Source organism: Heliconius melpomene, chromosome 3 (assembly GCF_056956725.1).
Source record: "Heliconius melpomene rosina isolate 202511_hmr_F chromosome 3, ASM5695672v1, whole genome shotgun sequence".
Classification (NCBI taxonomy): Eukaryota; Metazoa; Arthropoda; class Insecta; order Lepidoptera; family Nymphalidae; genus Heliconius; species Heliconius melpomene.
In genome coordinates this window covers 7,782,624-7,804,134 of record NC_140391.1, presented here as the reverse complement: position 1 = coordinate 7,804,134, position 21,511 = coordinate 7,782,624, and the positions used below count along the sequence as shown (strand labels likewise).

General features: G+C 31.3%; 1 protein-coding gene across 1 annotated transcript; it reads left to right on the top strand.

The window, feature by feature from the left end:
* Positions 1-7,356: 7,356 nt before the first annotated feature.
* Positions 7,357-21,245, top strand: Dfd (homeotic protein deformed). The gene is made up of 3 exons (XM_085207781.1): positions 7,357-7,557; positions 7,982-8,609; positions 19,409-21,245. Exons 2-3 carry the CDS (start codon positions 8,081-8,083, stop codon positions 20,059-20,061), a joined length of 1,182 nt encoding a protein of 393 aa, XP_085063907.1. The 5' UTR covers positions 7,357-7,557; positions 7,982-8,080; the 3' UTR covers positions 20,062-21,245.
* The last annotated feature ends 266 nt before the right edge of the window (positions 21,246-21,511 follow it).

Sequence of the window (21,511 nt, the reverse complement as noted above, 5' to 3'; positions counted from 1 at the left end):
CGAAATGAAGTATTTTTCGAAATCCTCGGATATTCGCCAGATCATTAGTCATTGTGAAGTCTCGCGCAGAGCGGCGCTTTTTGCGACCGCTTCCCTGCACTCGGGAATCTCGATCGCGTTTGCATCTGAAAATGTAATGAGCTTTTTGAATTGTTTTAAAGAAATCTTACTTTATTGTTATAAAAAAATCTATTTCCCATACTAAAAGATATTAAGACTTTTATTTATATTTAATTAACAAAACGATAAACTCATTTGTTGTTAAATACAAAATCCTAATCTTCTTCAGTTTCACGTTACATCCCGCAAGCAGCGGGATAGGCAAAGGGAGCCTAGTGCCAAGATAATCCTCGCCCTATTTTCTTTGCCTCGCCATGCTTTCCTTCGACAGCACAGCGAAGAAATTAAAAAATTAAATATTTTCGTTTCCTCCAGCAGGAATCGAACCCACAGCTGTTCGTTCACACTCACACACTTGCACCGCGCCACGACTGACCAAACTAGTAGTAAATCTACTATAACAAGTAAATTCAGTTCTCTTGGGCTTTATATTTATTTCTGATCAAACCTTTGTTAGCCAGCTACCGTCCTGTTTCCGGGCCCAAGGGACCAATCTATCAAACGTCTTCCATTCGTGCTTCCAAAGCTCCCTACAGAAGCTGCTTTTAGTTATTTGGAAAGCTATTGTTTAGTAATACGATGCTGGGATGTGTCAAAATATTTGTGGTACCGATACGATTACTCGCGCCATCGATCAGTTTAGACTAGAAAGTAAGATCCTATAAGGCTATATGAGATGCGTGAAATTGAACTTGATTTACGAATTATATAGTGGAGTAGAGTCAGCTTTACTTGTAGGTATATTATAATAAAAAAAAATATGTCAACTTTTAAACAGTGTTAAAAAAAGGCACAGCTATATATTTCCGTACTTAATGGTAAGCAGGAGCAGCGAGTGCTTCGTAAATAGAATATGTGATAATGTGATCTAGATTCGTATTCGGAGAAATGTTTGTATTTAATTTTCATATATTTCTTTAGTTCGGTAAAACAAAATACGTTATTAGGTTCCATTATACAAGCAATATCTTTATATTCTTATAGTCTTTGCCTGATCTGCTATGCTTGCAGATGTGTTAAACTAAAAGAAAGACAGAAACAAATTATTATATATAGGTACATTCGGTAATTTCCTTCATTTACTGGCGTAAGTTAACTGCTTACTTAACTAAATGAAGCACTTTACACGTAATGTCTGAAAATCGGGTGAAAAGCGGAGTGCACCAGTTAGCACCAGTTTCTTCGCAGTAACTTGCAAAATACTTTAAACATTAATAACAAAGACTTACAGATAATTTTACAATATATAAACAAATGCATCACTCAGTGGCTAGCGGAGTGTCTTAACACTAAACTCTCTCTGCCTCCTTGCTACACGCTGGACAAAGCGTGAACCTGAAAAAAAAATCACTTAATAAAAAGTGAAAACGTAACACAAGTACATTCGAAATCCACCATACAAAAACTCCTAAAACTGCTTACTTCCAGAGGGATTATTCGTACGAATGAAAGCGAGGAGTGACTGGGGTGGTAGATAAAAGCAATATTTATTCGCAGAAACCCCCGCCGACTGTACATGGGATAAATTATGCATTGAAATGTAAATTCGCGCACCCTCTTTCAGTTGGATGTGATAAAGAACATTACTGATAGGCTAAACATTGTGGAAGGAAAAGCTTTAGGACGTTTTAAGTACGTACTTAGTGTTTGTATATGTGATTTATATATGTAAATATCTACTTGTTTTAAAGCTTACTTTGTATCTTGCATACAGTAGGATAGGGTAAAGGAACCTACGAACCTAGTGTTGAGACACGCTGTTCCCATTAAGATACTTCCGTTCCCCATTTTTCGACGTACTCTGGAGGCATTGTGTGTTGGATGGCGGAATTCAACGCCGCGTTTTGCCTCATCACCAGAGCAAAAATATGAAAATACTAAATATTTCATTATCTAGAGTGGGAATCGAACTCACAATCTGTTGGGCTTACAGTCGCGCAAATGTAAGCTATTTTCTTAAAAAAGGAATGTTTACGTGATATTTAATATTTTATTTTAATTATAAATTTTACAATTGATATATTTTATTTATCTATTGCCTTACATTAACGAAATCAAATTTATTTTTTGAGTATACAATTTTTATATAAGCGACAACATGAGAAAGCTAAATGATAAGTAACTTCGTTCACCTCTTATGGTTTGAAAATAGATACTGCGTTAATTGGCAAAACTTAAAGCCATATTTTATATAGTAATAATTATAATAGATATATTAATTTATCGTCACTCTTCTAACTTTATCTGCGAAAACAACTTTTTCTTTATAATATTAATAGTCTGATTTTACATACAAATCCACATCATATTTTAAATGGCAGATAGTACCATTACATTCTTACCACCTAATCATCAATATATTTAGAATTCCATTCAACAAACATAAATAAATACATACAAATATAATTGTATAAGTGAAAATTACTTCAATCTATTGTTAGACCGACCACCCAGTCCTAAGAATCCCAGGAAATCGCGTCCGATATCCAGAGTAAGGGCGCAAGAGGAAAAAAATTGAACCACGACGCCAGCGACGCTGCACTGTCGCGACTTGTGATTAATGAAATTTCCACTCATTGATCTGGAAACCACCTTAATGATACACAAAATCAATACCATTTTAACCTCTATATCTTAAATAATAAAGTTTTAAACTGCTTAGCAAGGTAATGGCAGTAAGGTTGACAGTATACAGTCCCATCAAGAATACCAAACGGTTCCCCTCAACGGCAACTCTAACATTTGATGTTTTTGTGCGACATACGTATGTATGAAATGGCAAAATATGGGATTATTAGCTTTGGCAATTTGCTATGTAATATAGATCGTTGTTTTTACTTCTCACTTGTAAGTGAGAAGTTTTGTGAATGTAGAGAAATTGTAGGCCAAAGTACGAGTAAATACTTAGTTTTTTGTAGCTTCGCGCTGTATCCTGAACATAGCAGGGAGAGAATCTAGTGTTAAGGCACTCCGTGTACAGTAAACGCGAAGCACGCAAACTATTAACACGTAATGTCTCCAGAATTAGGAGGAAATGGAGAAAGAAATACTTAATTAGTTGTTATTTACATATTTGAATAAAAATTATACGTAAAAAGAAGCAATTAGCATTAAAAGTAAAAAGATTAATGAATTTCTAAAATGATAAAATAAAAATATGTAGCAAAAATATAAACCATCAATATTTGATGTTAAAACTTTGATTGGCCTTTAAAAGTTACTGGAGTGGCGCAGAACCCTCTTGACGTGCCCCGATGACGTCACTAAAGAAGGGGGAAAGGGGAGTAAAATTTGCTGTTAAGCGTTTGACGTACGACGACATTTCACGTCAGAAACTTGTATGAAGTTTCTACTGAATTGTTAGATGAGTGGATCGATAATGAAAACGTTTCTAAAATGAGATCCAGTGTTTTTAAGATGGAAAATCTTCTACTAAGGTGAACATCTTACAAAGGTGGAATATTACTTAAAATAAAAAGTAAGAAAAGCAAAAAGCAAAAAGCTTCTATTGCTTTAAGATTAGTTAAGTAAATTAAATATAATAACATTAAGCATATTTAAATACTCTCCCAAGTAAGAGCTGATGAAACAACCACCAAAAATATTAATAAGTTACAAATAAGTTATAAATAAGTAGTACGTATGGGGAACGGAGTGTCTCAACACTAGGTTCCCTTTGCCTATCCTGCTGTGTGCGGGATACAGCGTGAAGCTGATTTGATTTATTCTTATAAATAAGTAACGTACCTAACGTTACAATGCAACGTAGTCATACAAGAATTAAGGTATAAATAACAAAGTTAGTTGATTGAAAACACATATCTCATTTTGGGGCTCAGCCCAGCCCCCATCAGGGGAGGGGTCATAGTAAAAAACGGCGGCTCTTCTCATAAGATAGAAAATGCAATCCGCCATTACAGAAGATTGGCTATTCGGGGCCCCTAACTAAAAACTACACAAGCTTATTTTAAATTTCAAATCAAATTAACTTTCAAAGTTTCTTTTATAAGTATTGGAACTTCAAGTTTTTAAATTCAAAATGTCTTGTTGAAATTTCCAAGTGGATCAATCTAAATCTCTATATCCGTAGCAAAACAAGAAACAAATAATACAGTCAAAGTCAGTTAAATAGGTTTTTCTTAAGTTTGTAATGAATTTAAAGAAGGTATTTTCTCCCATAAGCAATACATAGAAAATAGATTCTTAATGCTTTTATTTAAGATTTATTCTGCTTAATAAGAATATTTGAAAATTTCCAAGTTTGATTAAGGGCCTGTCGTATTGTTCATTTAACTTGGATTAAGTTAAGGATAGAACGATGCGGCAGCCAGTTAGCGTCAAAAGAAAAACAAAGTTGCCGCTAACTTCGGGAAGTGAGCTCGTGGAAAAGATTGCTATTGAGACGTTGAATAAATAATTAAATGGTCGATAAAGACGATATCTTGGAGTTGATAAGTATTTGATGGTCCATGGTTGTGGGTTTGATTTCTTTTCAGCAGAATGTATACGTATTGTATTTCTTGGGTCTGGCCTTATTTTCCAAATTTTCTATTTTTAAAACGGTCTTCATTTAGCGTATTAGAGTCTTTTTATATATCTTGCCTAACGTCGGAGACATTTAGAGATAAAGAAATAGATATTCAGGAACTAAACTTACTTACACCCAAATAAAAATAAATAAAGTATTAAAATTTTATTTAAAATATTATTTAATAAAATATCGTGGCGAGGTGGCAGTCTAATTGGTAAACGGTGGTTTACGATAGTGGTTCTTATTCGTGGAAATTAATTTTACATTCTCCTCATCTGGCAAGACAAAATACGAGTCAACGTTGAGTTTCGCCACACAATACGCAATGTTTCAAATTAGAGCGGAAAGTTGAGAACGGAATGTTTAAACACTAGGTTCTCAACTTTCCGCTCTAATTTGAAACATTGCGTATTGTGTGGCGAAACTCAACGTCGACTCGTCTGACTTTGAAAGTTGAGAACGGAATGTTTAAACACTAGGTTCTCTCAAACAAAATTGGCGGAGAAGGCGTATATGAAATAAAATATATCGTGTCTTTGTATGTTGTTTTTTATGAATTTCCTCTCGAGTTTTTCAGTTCAGCTCCACAAGAAGGATTGTATGTATTTATAATATAGAATATTCCCTGGACTACTTAAATAGAGTGCAGTGTTACCTTTGTTTAAAAATATAAGGATGTATATATAGGTAAAAAAGAAGTTAAGTAAATATTTTTATACGTAACTATTTTAAAAGATGAGATTCTAAGAAAATATTGTGCATAAAAATATTACTATTACTAAATAGTATTATTAGTTAATAGTAGTTTTACTTTACTTAATAGTAGTATTACTAAAATATTATGCTGGAGTAAATCTTCAAGCCTTCTTTTTGGCTCTATATACTAGTTCTCTTCTAACGAATATAATATAATGTTTTTGCGCTACAAAAATATTTTTAGATCGGATCTATTATTTAATTACCAGAAGCGTTAAATTAAATTGAAATTAAACAATTTTTTACTTGATTTAAACTTAAACTTTAGATATTATTGTAGATCTAGACGCATAGTAGCGCGTCCAGCCAAGTTCAGTAAAACCGAATTGGTGATCAGCACCGTGTGTAATATACAAAAGTGGCCAAGAAACATGAATTTTGTTTCTGAAATATTGCTCCCAATAAGTCTATAAATAAGTTTCTGAGGCCAGTCGCGGCCCAAAGTGTATGACTGAAATCGTTGTGAATACGATTCCGACTCGAGGAAATGAAATATTTAATATTTGATTTCTTCGCTCTGGTGTCGAAACGCGGCGTTGAGTTCCATCACTCAACTCGCAATTCCTCAAAATCCGGCTGAAAGTGGGGAGCGGCGTGTCTTAACACTAGGCTTCTGCTTACCCTGCAGAATACATCGCGAAGCTAAAAAAAGTAAAAAATTAAGTTAAATTGTTGCATTTTAACTTCCTATTTAAATAGAAAAAAAATCTACTATATAACAAACACCATATATTAAAAACTATATCTACTTATTACAAATATAATCCACTGAAAATGATGCCTTGACATAAAAAAAACAAACATTACACCAACAATTAAAATTTAATTACAATTAAAACTAAACGAGCTACCACAAACTATGATACCAAACAGCTTCCAAAGGTACCCACTACTGATCAAACAGCCATTGAACGGGTGTTCCCACCTTTTGTAAAAGCCGTCATGATTCAGCAGTTCCTGGACCGTGATACCATCATTGTGATCGTCTAATTCAATAAGATCACTATACATTTTGTTTATTTATCGGTCTCCTTGTCGGTTCTTAGAGTTGTATTAGCAGCTTTAGACGTATATCAGCTTGTAGAGCTTGTAGAGCTGGGAAGCTTTTGTTTTTATTTTAAGCTTAATGTTTGGTTGGTTTTGGTTTATGTCTTGTGTAAGCTTATGGTATTAAGATTTTAAGATATATATTTAATATTTTAAAGTTAAGTGTCGTTTCGTGTAAGTTTTATTAGGTAAAAATTGTACTGAGTTAATATTAGTATATACAGTTAATGCAATATTACATAAAATAATTATTATACTTATATAATTATTTTAGTTGTAATTAACTTTAAAACAATGAAACCTATTAACTATTATGAATTATGACTATAACAATACAAATTACCATATAAATCACACGCCGGTTACCTCTACTTACGTTTTTATTGTTAATTTATACAAATTATATCTCACTCTACGCCTTAAATAGGCTGCTTAGGTTAAAAAAATATAAAGGAAATTGCAAATTAAATATTTAAAAGCGGCGTGTCGTAACGAACAGAGACCATGTTCACTCTGTATTATTATTAAAAAGCTTCTTAATCTCTACCTCGTATTCGAATTTACATTTTTTTCCTCTCTTACACTCTCAAGCAAAACTTCATAAGAACGAGCGAGACACATATATTTCACACCGACTCATTTCAAGGGCTATCCGTATTTATATCTCTTTCGCACGAGTTGAATTCTTCACGTGTGGAAAGTAGAGGATTGTTGTTACGGTTTAATGCTTTAAAGCTCTGTGCTGTTCAAAATTGAGCTTTATCACCTAGTAATAAAATTAAAAATGTTTTATATGTTAAAATATATGACAAACGAAGAACAGCTCCGCCTTAAAAATGGAAGGTGGTATGTAAAAATTGATGAACATGTATAGGAGTCCTTAAAGTGACAGAGTGCGCTGGCGTGTCGGGCAGTGTATATTGTCTCAAAATGTCGCGAGAGCGCGCGCCTCTGCCATTGTTTATTATCAAAAAGTGATAAATCAAATGACTTTGCAATTATATTGTTTTTAAAATATATATTTTAAAGTTTAAATTTGTGAAATTAATGTTTGTTTTAACTAGAACAGTGTGTGAGTGATCGATATTGTGAATTTTCGTTTTGTAAGTGTTTTCACGTTTATGGAATTTTAGCATAAGTGTTGGTGTAGAGTAAGCTTTGCGACGATAAATATTATAATATATAAAGTAACATTATACTATAATAAATTCTAAAACTGTTGTGCTGTCCTCATTTTATTCTACAATTGATCAAAAATATATTATTAGATATTAAAAATGCCTTGAAAATTTGCTATAAAAATTCTTATTTACCTTAATATTAACATATTCACAAGGCAGGCATTTTCAATTTTTTTTATAATTTGTTATTATATTATACAGACATCATTTTTACTTAGTAGCGAAATATTACTTTAATCACATATGAATTTATTAATAATAACAATTAAGAAATATATAATGATTTACCTTAACTTATGCTAGAATTGTATAGAACGTGAGTCCGATAGAACAACATTATTTACAGGACAACATAAGAAAAAATGCTCCCGTTCCGCGATTGTTGAATGGCGGCCATATTACCAGGCGTGTTGGGATGTGATGCGCCGACTCGACCACGCCCATAATGAGCTCCTTCCTCATGAACGGTGGATATCAACCACAGCCCGACCCGAAATTCCCTCCCTCCGAAGAATACAGCCAGGCAGACTATATTCCACCTGGAGAATACTACCAGCACCAGCATCTACAATATGGGTATCAACATCAATATCCTGTCCAAATCGGTACAGGATATGGATATGGAGGCTACTACCATCCAATTCCACAACATCCACCTGTGGCACCACCTCCGAGGCCACCTGAGCCATCTCATCCATCTGATGCTGATCATGGGTTTATTCCATCACACAATGATTCTACGCCAGGATTGGCTGAACTTGGGTTACGGTTAGAGAGACATATAGAGGAAGCTGCCCCAGCTGGAAGAAAGCTTCAGGCTTTAGGGCGTGAAGGCTCTCCAGCATCAGAAATGGATGACGAGAGGTTATTGCTCGATAGTCCACCCGTTGATGATGATGACTCTTCGATTTGTTCAGATAATACTGATAGAGTAATTTATCCTTGGATGAAGAAAATTCATGTCGCTGGAGCGTGTAAGTATTTTTATTGTTCATTTTACTTGTCATAAACATAAGTAGGTAGATACATATTAAAGTGGATATATTTTATCTTTTCATCACATTTTCTATTCTGTAATTAAAATTGTATTATGTACTTGATTATAGAAACATAATTTTATTTTTAACTTAGGACCTATGTGCAAAGCTTCAATTACTATAATTAACTTTGACGTTCGTACATGAGAATATATTATACACAAGTAAATATAAAAGAAAAGAATAGTTGAGACCAATAGTGGCAAGCGTACAAGCTTGTTATTGGAAACGCCATCAGATTATGGGTTCGATTCGCATTCGAGGAAATGAAATATTTAACATTTTCATGTCATCACTCTGGTGTTGAGGCAAAAGCGCGGCTATGTTCCGTTACTCACCACGCACAATTCCTCCAGAATTTGGCGGAAAGTAGGGAACGGAGTGTCTTACCCCTAGGTTCTCTCTGCCTACTCTACTGTATGCGGGTTACAGCGTGAAGCTGATAAAAAGCTTTAATTTAAACACTCTAAAAAGGAGAAAATAATATTTTTCTTTTAAATTTTAACTATCAACTCATAACCTCATTATACACAATTTATATGAACATAAAAGCTTGACTTACGTCAACGCTATAAAAAAATAAAAAAAAAATACAGTCGAATTGATAACCTCCTTTTCTTACAGAAGTCGGTAAAAACTTATAACAAGTTGTGCTCAAAAAGAGATAAAAGCAAGTGTTTATGTGAATGTAAACACCAAAATATCAACTCCAACAAAGTAAAGATTTATCACAAGACATTAATATTAGGTTTAGCAGTTGATTCCACCATTGTTGCCTTAGACACGAGTGCAAAATAGACTTTTAAGTACCATAATATTTGCGGTATCACACTTGAAAGAATTAACAAATTACAAGCAATCAATAACTCTACGTTCACGCATACTCGAAAGTTTTTAGTGCTGTCTTTTGATTTGTTTTGACATTTTACTAATGTGTTCCCATTACGAAGGACCTACGAGGACGCCAGGATCTTTGTCCTGGTACAATGGGTCCCGGGGATAGTAATGAGGCTCATTTATTTTTATAACTTTAAAGTGAAGGATGCGATTGAGAATTCGATGCGGAGATTATGACTGTTTAGTTGAGTTTTTATAGGATTTTAATATTGTATTTATTGTCAATGACAATAAATATTCTTAAGGACTTTTTGTATTGTTACTTGAGCTATTGAAGGAATATTATTTCGTACGTGCGCTATCTTCTTTAGCTTCGTTGGATCGTTTCTTATTGCAAAAAATAATTAATTGCAATTTCTTTACAAAAAGTATTACATCAATATTTTTTTTTACTTCTTTTTGTAAGAACTATGTGTTATAAGAATGCATATTAAACGTTTTTAGTGCATACCAAATCAAAATGAATAAAAAATCATTCAATTATTCGTTACTAGAGAAAGAAAAAGTATAACATATTTAATTCCCTCGAGTGGGAATTGAACGCTAAATCCGTCGTATTTACAGCCGCACGCTGTTCCCCTGCGCCGCTCCTGCCTCGATATACTATAGTAGTATAGTCTTTAGTGTTAAATAACATTTTAAAATGTAAAAAAATGAATATTCATTAACATACAGTAATACTACAAATAGAAATAATCAGATGAAATTAAAGTTTGGGATTTAACTCAATGTTTTTATATAGAAGTATTATTTGCATGTAATGTACTTTCAGTAATAATATATGTATTTGGTTTGGCGCTAAAAGTAGCCAAGTGATATCTTAAACTAAGTGGACACGAAACTTGGCACCCACATTAGATATTCTACTGAGTTAATAATTATTTTAATTACTTTAAAATTATCGCTATTTAAGCTATTAATTTTAAGTTTATTATATTTAAGTTTACGACTTGTGAAGTGCTCTAAAGAAGCTCGATGGTACGTGTAAAAGAATTTACAGTACGTCGCCAGCTTTTTTTTAACTAGCTGGACACGCTTTCGTGCGTTTATAAAGATGATATTTTTCATGGTTCTTTGATGATATAATAAATAAACCTTACATTTAGGTACATATAAAATATATAATTATTCATCTACTAAAGCAAAGATAGAGTTTATAAAATAACTTTAAAACATATTCTTTTATGCAAAATTTTAGTGATAAATAAAAAAATAAAACAGATTCTGCCGAATTCTGGAAGCATTGGGTGTAGAATAGTAGATCCGCGCTTTGTCTCGAATCAACATATACATTTTAATAAATATTTCATTTCTTCGAATGAGGATCGCACCCACAACCAGACGAGTTTACAGTCACACTTTGTGCCCCTGCGCCACGACTTGCTTCATACATGCCTTCCGGGTGGAACTCATGCTTTTTATATGAACCAGAGAAAAGACACTTTCTGACAACTGTGACCACTCACTTTGGTCAGCTAAACTTACTCCATATATCTCCATAATATTCATTTTCTCTTCTTCTTCTGTAACACAAATTTTTCGCTGCCTTATGACAGCTGGTATAATCAAACGTGCAGTTAGGCTGATGTTTCTAATGTCAGTGCAACTAAGATACCATAAATTCTGTTACAGTAATACATCTATAATCCATTTCGCATATTATATCTCTATTAAATATACTATCCAGATAACTTACTTTACAATTATATTTAGAGTCATATTGACGCTTAGAAAATGTTATCTGAAATCCTCTATATCTACCTTTCATATCTACCTTTCTTGTAGAATATCACGACCAATAGATGCGTGGAAAAAGTGAACATAACGTTTTGTCTCGACACCAGAGCGAAGCAATGAAAACATTTAATGAGAAAGATTTTTTGTCTTTTAAATATTTTTTCTAATGCTTTTCTATTTTCGTTACTACATTCTTTAATAAGTTAACAAATAATTAATTCCAGATGTTCCTTAAAATTTTAGAACCAACTGACTTCTGAAATACGAGTAACCATAACAGCGTGTACATATGCCACTTTATACACAAGTCAAAATGAGCGTGTGTGTTATTTTATTAATTTAACAATACCTTATTTTTAAGCATTATTTTGACAAAATATTTGCACTCTGCACTTCTTCTCTATTTTTTTTATAGAGAGAGAGAAAGTGCAGAACTTGTATGATAAACTATAACTTTTATACAATTAGAAGATAATTAGTAAGAATTTAGAATACAAAGTTTAGATTAAAAATACGGAAAAAAATCTAAACATTTATTTATTACATTTCTATTGTTTTCTCATTTTATATTTTTATTTTTCTAAAATATTTTTTTGCGTTAGTTCAAAAGAAGGTTAAATATGTATTCGTCACGTCATCTCACACATTACCATACATCGTTGACAGCTTTTCAAAGACGCTCGCGTCTAAATTATGAATATTGTGTACAGGTTTTTGTAAATTTGACCCGCGGGTCGTTTGACATGTTTCAATCTTCGCCGCGATAATATACTCTTATATAACAAACATCGCTATGGATCTTTTAAACGAATAAAATTAATAGTTTTATAAAAACAATAGGAAACTCGAGATTATCGTGGTGCAATGTTTGACTGTTATAGGTTCGATCCCCGATTAGCTTACAGCTTACACAGATAAATAAAAAATGTAATAGTTCATTTTTTACTATCATCTCTATAATATCCATTCAAGCCTATATAAGAGTTAAGTAGATTTCAATAATACCATACTGCAATATATGCATAAATTTTACAAAAAAAACCGCACTTGATCTTACCTCAGAGGAATAATTATATTTTATAACTTCCCTTCCATTATATAAATATTTATATTCATGGACGTAAGAGATAATTTACTTTTATTATTTGTTTGTCTTAATAGTAACGGAGTGTTTTAAAACTAGGTTCCCTCTGGATATCTTGCTACGTGTGGAATACAACGAGAACCTAAAATAAACGTATATCTACGTATATTCTCTTTGCCGACCCCAAATTAACATGCAAGCTTCTTGCAATATCAGAAGGTGGACCTAGTATTATAGACAACAGTTTCTGTGATAATTTATGACAAATGTAAAATGAAAAATAAAATGCCCTTTATCTATCACTAAATTACAGTTTGTAAAAAATGAAAAAGAAAATTGGAGAAGTAAACAAAAGGTATAATGTACCTATATGTTACTTAAATATTATACACATATATTTTAATCAATAATATTATATTATATTTTATATTTTTAAATGTATTTTTTTTTCTAATAATTTATATTTAAAAATGTAAAATTGATTCACTAATTTAATAAAAGTATATTCAGTATGTATAAAAATAAAATCTATTAAATAAATGACAAATGTAATTGGGTACAAACAAAAAGATTATAAGGAAATATTTTAGTTAAAATAGATATACTGGAGTTAGGTATCCCTTACTAAAGGAAATCCCTCGTATATCACAGATTACCTATAATTCGAAAAAATATTACTTAGTTATTACTATAATTACAGCACTTTACTCCTGACGCATTTGAATTAATGATTCATTAGTTCATTATCTATATATACCTACTAAATTGCAGTGTCCGTCATATCGTAATTTTTATATGGTTGGTTTTAAATAAATAGTGTATGTATTTCTTACTATTTAAGTTAATTATTATTGTCAATTTAAATATAATTAAGAGAAAATTCAATTACATTTATAATATTTATATAATATTAAAAGTTAAAAATGTAGAATATTATTAAAAACCATATAAATGTTTGAGGTCAGTCACTACACAGGGGCACAAGCGAATAATTGTAAACCCGAGTGTCTGGGTTCAATTCGTATTCGGAGAAATGAAATAATCATAAAAAAAATATTATTTTTTTTATGATTATTTCAATTTTTTTGGTTCTAGTGTCGGGGCAAAAACGGGCTTTAAATTAACCTGAAAGCTGAAAAAAACTTTAAGTAATATTATGCAATATATGTATGTATATATATATATATATATATATATATATATATATATATGCAATATATACAGGGTGTCCCAGGAGTCAACGATAAAACGAAACCAGGTGATAGACCAAGTTGTGACAGTTATGAGAAAAATATAAAAAAAATCTTTGTCATGTATTTTTCATATTATATTGATTTTAAAAAATATCGGAAAAACCGACACCCTGTGATGGTTTTTCAAGTCCCAGGACTACAAATATTACTCTTTCTTCATTTTTTTTTCTGTAATGTAATCATGAGTAACCCTTCTGTGAATTACAGTTTAAGATTGAAACATACCTGCATCAGTTCGGATAAGCGTTGCCTGGGCTAAGTGGCGGGAGGTCACTGGTGTGGTGGTTATCCGGCCAAGGAGATTATGATCGATGCCTCCAGACTCGTGCATGACGGATCCAAGTTACCTGAACTTTTCCAACTTAGGGGCTGGCCCAGGACTTATAAGGATAGTGCTCGAGTCCGAGCTCTCGCAGGCCATATACTCGGTCTTTGACACATTGCCAATATACATTTCACTCATGGAGAATGGTTATGTAACGCAAATGCTGCAGCTAGAATGTATCGGAAAAGATACCAAAACGCTGAAAGTCATCCCGATTATCGTGTATTTCGATTTTTCTCTCTTCAACAAAGAAGTAATTCAGCAAGTGTCGTACCATTTCGGAATCCAGATTAAATGCGCCAACTTTTAAAGTTACTTGCAAAAACAGTGTAGTACATTTTTTTATAGTACAGTCGGTTAAAGTTGGGTGTAGTAAATATTTTGAATTTAATGTTTGGCAAAAACACCACATTTTATTGAAAACTGATGCAGGTATGTTTCAATCTTAAACTGTAATTCACAGAAGGGTTACTCATGATTACATTACAGAAAAAAAAATGAAGAAAGAGTAATATTTGTAGTCCTGGGACTTGAAAAACCATCACAGGGTGTCGGTTTTTCCGATATTTTTTAAAATCAATATAATATGAAAAATACATGACAAAGATTTTTTTTTATATTTTTCTCATAACTGTCACGACTTGGTCTATCACCTGGTTTCGTTTTATCGTTGACTCCTGGGACACCCTGTATATGTATGTATAAAAGATGAACTTAGCTCATACTTACTTTATGTGTAAGGTCCTACCTCTACCGTGCTCTATTTGATAAATTAACACGCAAACATAAGATTAGAAAAATCGTTTAATACTACGGAAATATAATTAGTTTTGTAGGTAGGCTATTTGAATAAATTACTTTGAAATTATATTTTTTTCCTCTGTATTTTAATTGGTAAAAGTTAAACTAGCGAATATAACATTCCATTCTGCCTGTATTTTAAAAAAAATATGTTTTTAAGTAGCATGGCAAATCCCCCTGTATCCCGCGTACAGCAGGGTATGCAGAGGGAACCTAGTGTTGAGACACTCCGTTCCCCACTTTCTGCCGAATTCTGGAGCCATCATGTCCTAATGGGAGAGTATCTGACTGAAATTATGGGTTCGGCTCCTACTCGGTAGAATAAATCGTTGTCGTTTTTCCCCTCTAATCCGGAGTTTAACACGAAAGTGTGTAAGTTCCGCCATTTGCCAAGTAATCTCACATTAGGTTACTTCCGTCTACGTAAAAAAAATACATATTTGATTTTGTGGAGTACGTAAGAAAACTAAAGTTCTATTACCATTGAGTTCTTCATTCTAAAACTTGAGAAAGCGTACCTACTTGGTCACCGAAAAAAAGACTTAATCGACCTGAGTTGTAATTATTTTAAATAGTATAAATATTTAGATATTTCCTATAAGTTTATATTAGTCAATTTAATTATTTTAAAACTTTTTCTAAAAATCTTAATTACCAGTAAACTTAAAATATACGATAATACTAATACAATCTATAACTTTACCTATTTCACTTTAAACTTAACTAATCCAAATTTCCAAAACAAAAAAATAATTTAAATATTTCTCGATATAATTCATACTCAAGATTAATACAAAAACAGCAACACCCATCCACAACGACTTCGCAATACATCTAATGTCTCTTATCGACAACTGTCAACCGTACAGCATTTTTCACTCCATAATACCGGTACATGGTAAGTTGGTGGTAATGAGGGACCACCGTGGTACTGATGGGGAGCGCGAGATGGTCCGAGATTAACAGATCTCTTGGACCACACGAGCGCAGGTAGTCCATTCAATTCAGATTGTCATCGTCCGATGACGTGATAATGTTTAACGAACCGAAGATTGAGCACCCGCCAGCGTAACGGCTCGTGTATTTGCGTAAATAACTAATGTTATTTGATAAGAGAAACTTTAAGTTTAATTATTGTTTTTTTTTTTCGCTTTTACGCTTTATCTCTTTATATGTAATATAGGCAGCGGGATTCTAGTGCTAGGACACTCCGCTTTCCACTTTCGAAGGCACGTGTTAACTGGTGGAACTTAACGCCGCGCTTCATCTCGACATCAGAGCGATGCTATGATAATATTTTATGTTTTATTCCCTAGAGTGGGATTAGAACTCACAACCTATCGCTTTTATAGTCACATTCTTGCGCCCATGTTTTTATTCAAATTAATTTGTATTCTAATATACATTCACAAGCTTTCATTTACTTTTTTAGTCTAAATTTAAATATATTTAATACTACATATCCTTAGTCCGTACTACTTACTACTTAATTTTTAATAAGTACAATGTTTAGTTTTATTTAAAACTAAAGTTAGTCTAAGCTCAACTAATAAACTATAATTATAAACTTTACTACTATTAAAAACAACTTGTAAATATTACTTTAAAAGCAGTAGACCTAATTAAGTTCTATGAAAATGAGAATATCAGTTGTGAACTTGAAAATGAGTGGAATACATTCGGTTGCAACTATTTAAACGAATGAGTTTAATTGTTTTTAACCACACATTGTTTTTATTTTAGAACTTAGAAAAAAGTTTTCATTGATAAAACTATTTTTGTAATAACTTTGTTATAAGTAGATCAATTTATTTAAAATCGTATATCTTTTGCTAAGTGTGAGAAATCACTTTGAAAGCTATATTTAAAAATTAAAGTAACGATTTCCTATTTAATTCCAAAGCAAACTTACGTTTAATAAATGTAAGTTTTTGTAATATATTTTCAACATTTTTATAACTGGTAATATTTAAATAATCATATTCTTATGATGAATGAAATTAGAGAATTCTTATATATTCTTATTTTATATAGAACGCACCTTGCTATAGATCTTTATATATGAAGGTATAGGTATCTATTATATATTCAGTCAATAATCTGACCTCTGTCAAAGGGATGGAAGAATGGTAGAAATCTCAGTTGGGAGGGTCAACCGCCAACCGCACATACCATTCTTGCTTATTGCGGTCCACCTTGAAGAATTCTTTAACCTAGAACTGCTTTATAGGCTGGTCTTCAATTGTTTATATTATAGCAACTATTTTTCATTATATATTTTATATATATATGTAGACAGAGAATAATCTGAGAATACTAAATATGGTTAATTTAGTATTTGTGGGATTAATCAATAATTAATTAGGTATTTCAGTAATATGTTTTAGATATATTATTTTTAAAAAAAACGTCATGAAGAATTCCTGCCTATAATTAATCTAAACAAATATTTAAATTATTACCTACTGTCAAAAATAATATAATAATAATCATATTCTTTCTTAATTTTATTTAATGCCTGTTAACTAAGTTGGACACTTTGAGATTAGGTACAGTAAAATTTCTAAGTGCCTTCCATGTTGTCGATCCATTTCTACTATAATATCATAGTACGAAGTTATTTTTTTAGATTTCCTTATCATTTTTATCTATATTCATTTATCTGCCTGCCATTTATAGCCATAAAGGCTATCTGAAAGCGAAATCTTGTCCTATAGCAATCAGTTAATTTTCCATATCCCATCCAATATGGCAATATTTTCCAATTATAACTTAAAGCATTTTATAGTTCCGACACTGAAACCCATTGTCACAGTTTATCTTTAATTATTTATTTTATTTTATTTATTTATTTATTATACAGAAAACAACAGTATATTATTAATTACTAACAAACAAAAACTTGTACAAAAAAAATAAAGCCAATTACAGTTTTCTACTTATAAGTATTATCTAAGTACATTATAAATGACATGTTATAAAATAATTTATTAAATTAATTTAAAATTTTATAATTCTTTTATAAATCCTTTTGTATTGCAATGTAAAGTGAATACTAAATTTTTATAATGACTATACATTTTTTTACATATAAGCTAACGTTATTTATTCTTTAGAAGTTAAAGTTAATTAAGTTTTAACCTGCTTTCTATTCATAACTTAAGGCTTTCAACGTTATTTTCAAGTCTAGGTAAAAAGCAATTTCCTCGGTGGGAAATTAAGAATTCCCTTACAAAGGCCAAACAACTGTTTGATAAGTAACTTTTGTACTAATTTCCATTATCAAAGGCTAAGGGCGGTACAAAGGCCTTCGTTTTATAAAATTTCTTTATACGGAAAGAATACACTTATTTTCATTTCTACATTAATTCTGTAATCAATATTAATAGATTTTTAGTTTTAATTTTTTCTATAAAATATTTTATAAATAAGTATTTTGTTAGAATGATGAAATTTAGTCATTTAATTTTGTAAAATGAATAGACATTCTATTGTTTTTGTGTCTCCAAAGCTTTTCTGATTCAACACACAAATTTAGACATAATTTTTATAATGTTATGATACTTAAAGTAAAACTTTATGTATTTCTTTATTGCATGCTGCTTGAATTTACTTGTTTATTTTTCGGTTTTTTTTATTAGTCAATACTGCCAATATAATAAGTATATTTTCAATTTTACCTAGTCTATCATAATTCTTCATCTTAATTTTTTTATGACCATTAAAAAATATATTAACCTGCAACAACTTTTGAATCGCTTTTTGATTTTTTTCATCATTTGTAGATTGAAGGTCGGCATCAGGTGTGCCAATCTTCAAAATCAATCTTAAACCCAGGTCCCTGCCCAGGCCCAATAACTATACAACAAAAAAATATCTTTCGTATCCATGTAGTAGTTCCAAAGATATACCTACGTGTAAAAAACACACAGACAAAGATTAAAAAAAAATATAGATATTCGTACTATAGTGTTTTTACATCTCCCTACATATTTAAAAAAAAAAAAAAAATTTTCAATGTTTTTTTAATATTTTACGTAGATTTATTTAAAAATTAATTTAATATTACTTACAAAAGGCATCACCAGTCGCTAATATCTCCGAATTAACCATATCCACACGACAACTCTCCAAGCAAAACCACTCGCATTTCGTTATATAAACAACTAATTTGCTAAACGCAATTAATCAAAGGCAAAAAGGAAGCTCATGCCCGTACACGTGTAATTATTATGCACATTAATTAACAGTCGCTGCCCCAGAGGTGGTTACCACATAAATTATTCAGTAAGGTCCAAGGCACGCAACGCCTCGTTCGAACCGCACGATAAATTACCTACGAACTGTATATGCTTATAGTTTATATATTTGCAATATGCTAGTATATTTACTTTTGACCTGTTTGGTAGTGTGTAAAAGTAATTATTTAATCTTAGGTGTGCTTATTTATTAGATTTTTTGATAACTAAGTCTAGGAAATTATTATTATAAATATACAAAGTGATCTACCGTCTAAATCTCTGACCGTAACATTACACATAAAAATAATTAATTTAAATAACTTTAAAGTAAATCTTTCAAATATACAAATATATTTTTTTATTATTATAGAAAATTATAATTTTCTTTTTGTTCACAGCGAATGGAACCTTTCAACCTGGTATGGAGCCAAAACGACAGCGGACGGCGTACACTAGGCACCAAATATTAGAGTTGGAGAAAGAATTTCATTACAATCGGTACCTTACTAGAAGAAGACGAATAGAAATAGCTCACACTCTAGTCCTATCAGAGAGACAAATAAAAATCTGGTTTCAAAATAGACGAATGAAATGGAAAAAAGACAACAAATTACCGAATACCAAAAACGTGAGAAGAAAAACGAATCCGGCAGGCGTCACCACCACCACCACTAAGGGAGCCACACCAAAGAGTAGATCAAATAAGAACACAAACAACAACGATAAGAAGAAATCTAACAATAACGGCCGACCAGATAGTATAGAGAATGTAACTGATAATATAATGAATGAGCTTCATTGCGTTGGTGCTCAACAGAATATGTCCCATGACCCTGCGATCAGTCCAATGTCACATCCAGGGAACCAAATGAACCCTGGACATCCGATGACAGCACATCACTTGCATATGATGGGCATGCATGCCAACATGGACCCAGCCTTGATCGCGAGCCTTTCAGCCCACGGATCGCCGATCGGCAACGCATGTGGCACCGGCATTACCGGTAACCCACCGGTCATAAAATCGGACTATGGTCTCACCGCCTTATAATCTTTAGAAATAAAGGAGATGCTATATTTTCATTGAACTCTCATTTAACTCACCATTCCTTCGTGTTAATAAAGTTTAATAAAGTGATGATTGCTATAACTAATATAAGATAAGTGTAAGTAAATAGTGCGTATAACATATTTGGATGTTTGGATAATTAAATGGAAAACTTTACAATGTCAAAAGTGTGATTATTTTAGGTTAGGTCTAGATACCGAGTGTTGGGTTTGTACTTTTTACTTTAAGTCATTGTCGTTATATATTGCTTAATGTAATCTAATTGAAATATATATACATATTAATAAATCAGTTACCAGTTAAAGACCTATATACTAACATGTAAAGGTATTTTAAAAGTTATCTTAGAAGTTTCATTTTTATGCACTTTACAGAATAGTCTGAGATGATCTCGATTGGTAAAAAAATTATCCTTTATGTTCTAACCAGGTCAATAGTCGTATCATAGTGACGTCCATGTAAGTAAATGATTGTTAAAAAATTTCGAGCAATTGGAAACTGGAAGTGGCAATTCTGGAAATTCGAAAATTTAGATAGTAGTGGAATATTTACGAATTCCGCTACTAAATTGTACTTATAGTGCTACGGATGTGGTCCATACGAATTGTAAACCACGATAATTGCAAATTGGTTTATAAATTGTTAATAAATTACCATATTTCTTATTTAATAAAGGTTTACTAAAATTATTCCTTAGCAATATTATGTGTCTCTATTTTCTGTTATCTATTGATTTTGTTCATTTAAATCCTTTACTAGAATAATATTTTTTTTAATAATGGGTAACTTTTCAATAAGTATAAGTAATATCTTTTCTATTCTTAAATGTTGTTATTAATTTTATTGCTTTTGTATTTTTATGTAACATTAAGATTTGGAGTCACTTGTCTTTATAAGCAATAAGCTTTAATTCTTTAATTTTGTAAATGTGTACTTTTAAGCCTTAAAATGTTCTTTCTTTAATTTACATGTGTATATTTGCTATGTTTTTTTTAAATTGTATCGTATATAACACGTTTAGTATACACTACGAAATGGGACTATGTGATTTAGGCAATGACTTAGGATTAAGTACAAAATAAATATAATTTTAAATGGAAATTGTTTTGTAACTAAAATAGGAAAAAAAATGTGAATATAAAACCAATAAAATGTAGTATAATTATAAATTATTCATCATTTTCATTCAAAATCCCCTTAAGTTAAAATTAAATATAATATTTTTTTAGCTATACGCAAGAATTTTAAAAAAATAATTTGAAATAATTTTCTCTTTTTTTAAGAATAAAAATATTTTTTTTAAGAATAAAAATATTCTATGAATTTCGATTTGTTTGATTAAAATTTTAAAAGTACCGTTACTACGGCGACTACAGGTAGGCGGTACTATCTTAAAAAAAAAAATTGCAAGAGCCTAATATTTGAAGAGATA

Coding starts and splice junctions, on each gene's coding strand:
- Dfd (XM_085207781.1), top strand. CDS start 8,081: ATGAGCTCCTTCCTCATGAACGGTGGATATCAACCACAGCCCGACCCG. Junction 8,610..19,408: donor AATTCATGTCGCTGGAGCGT/GTAAGTATTTTT, acceptor TTTTGTTCACAG/CGAATGGAACCTTTCAACCT.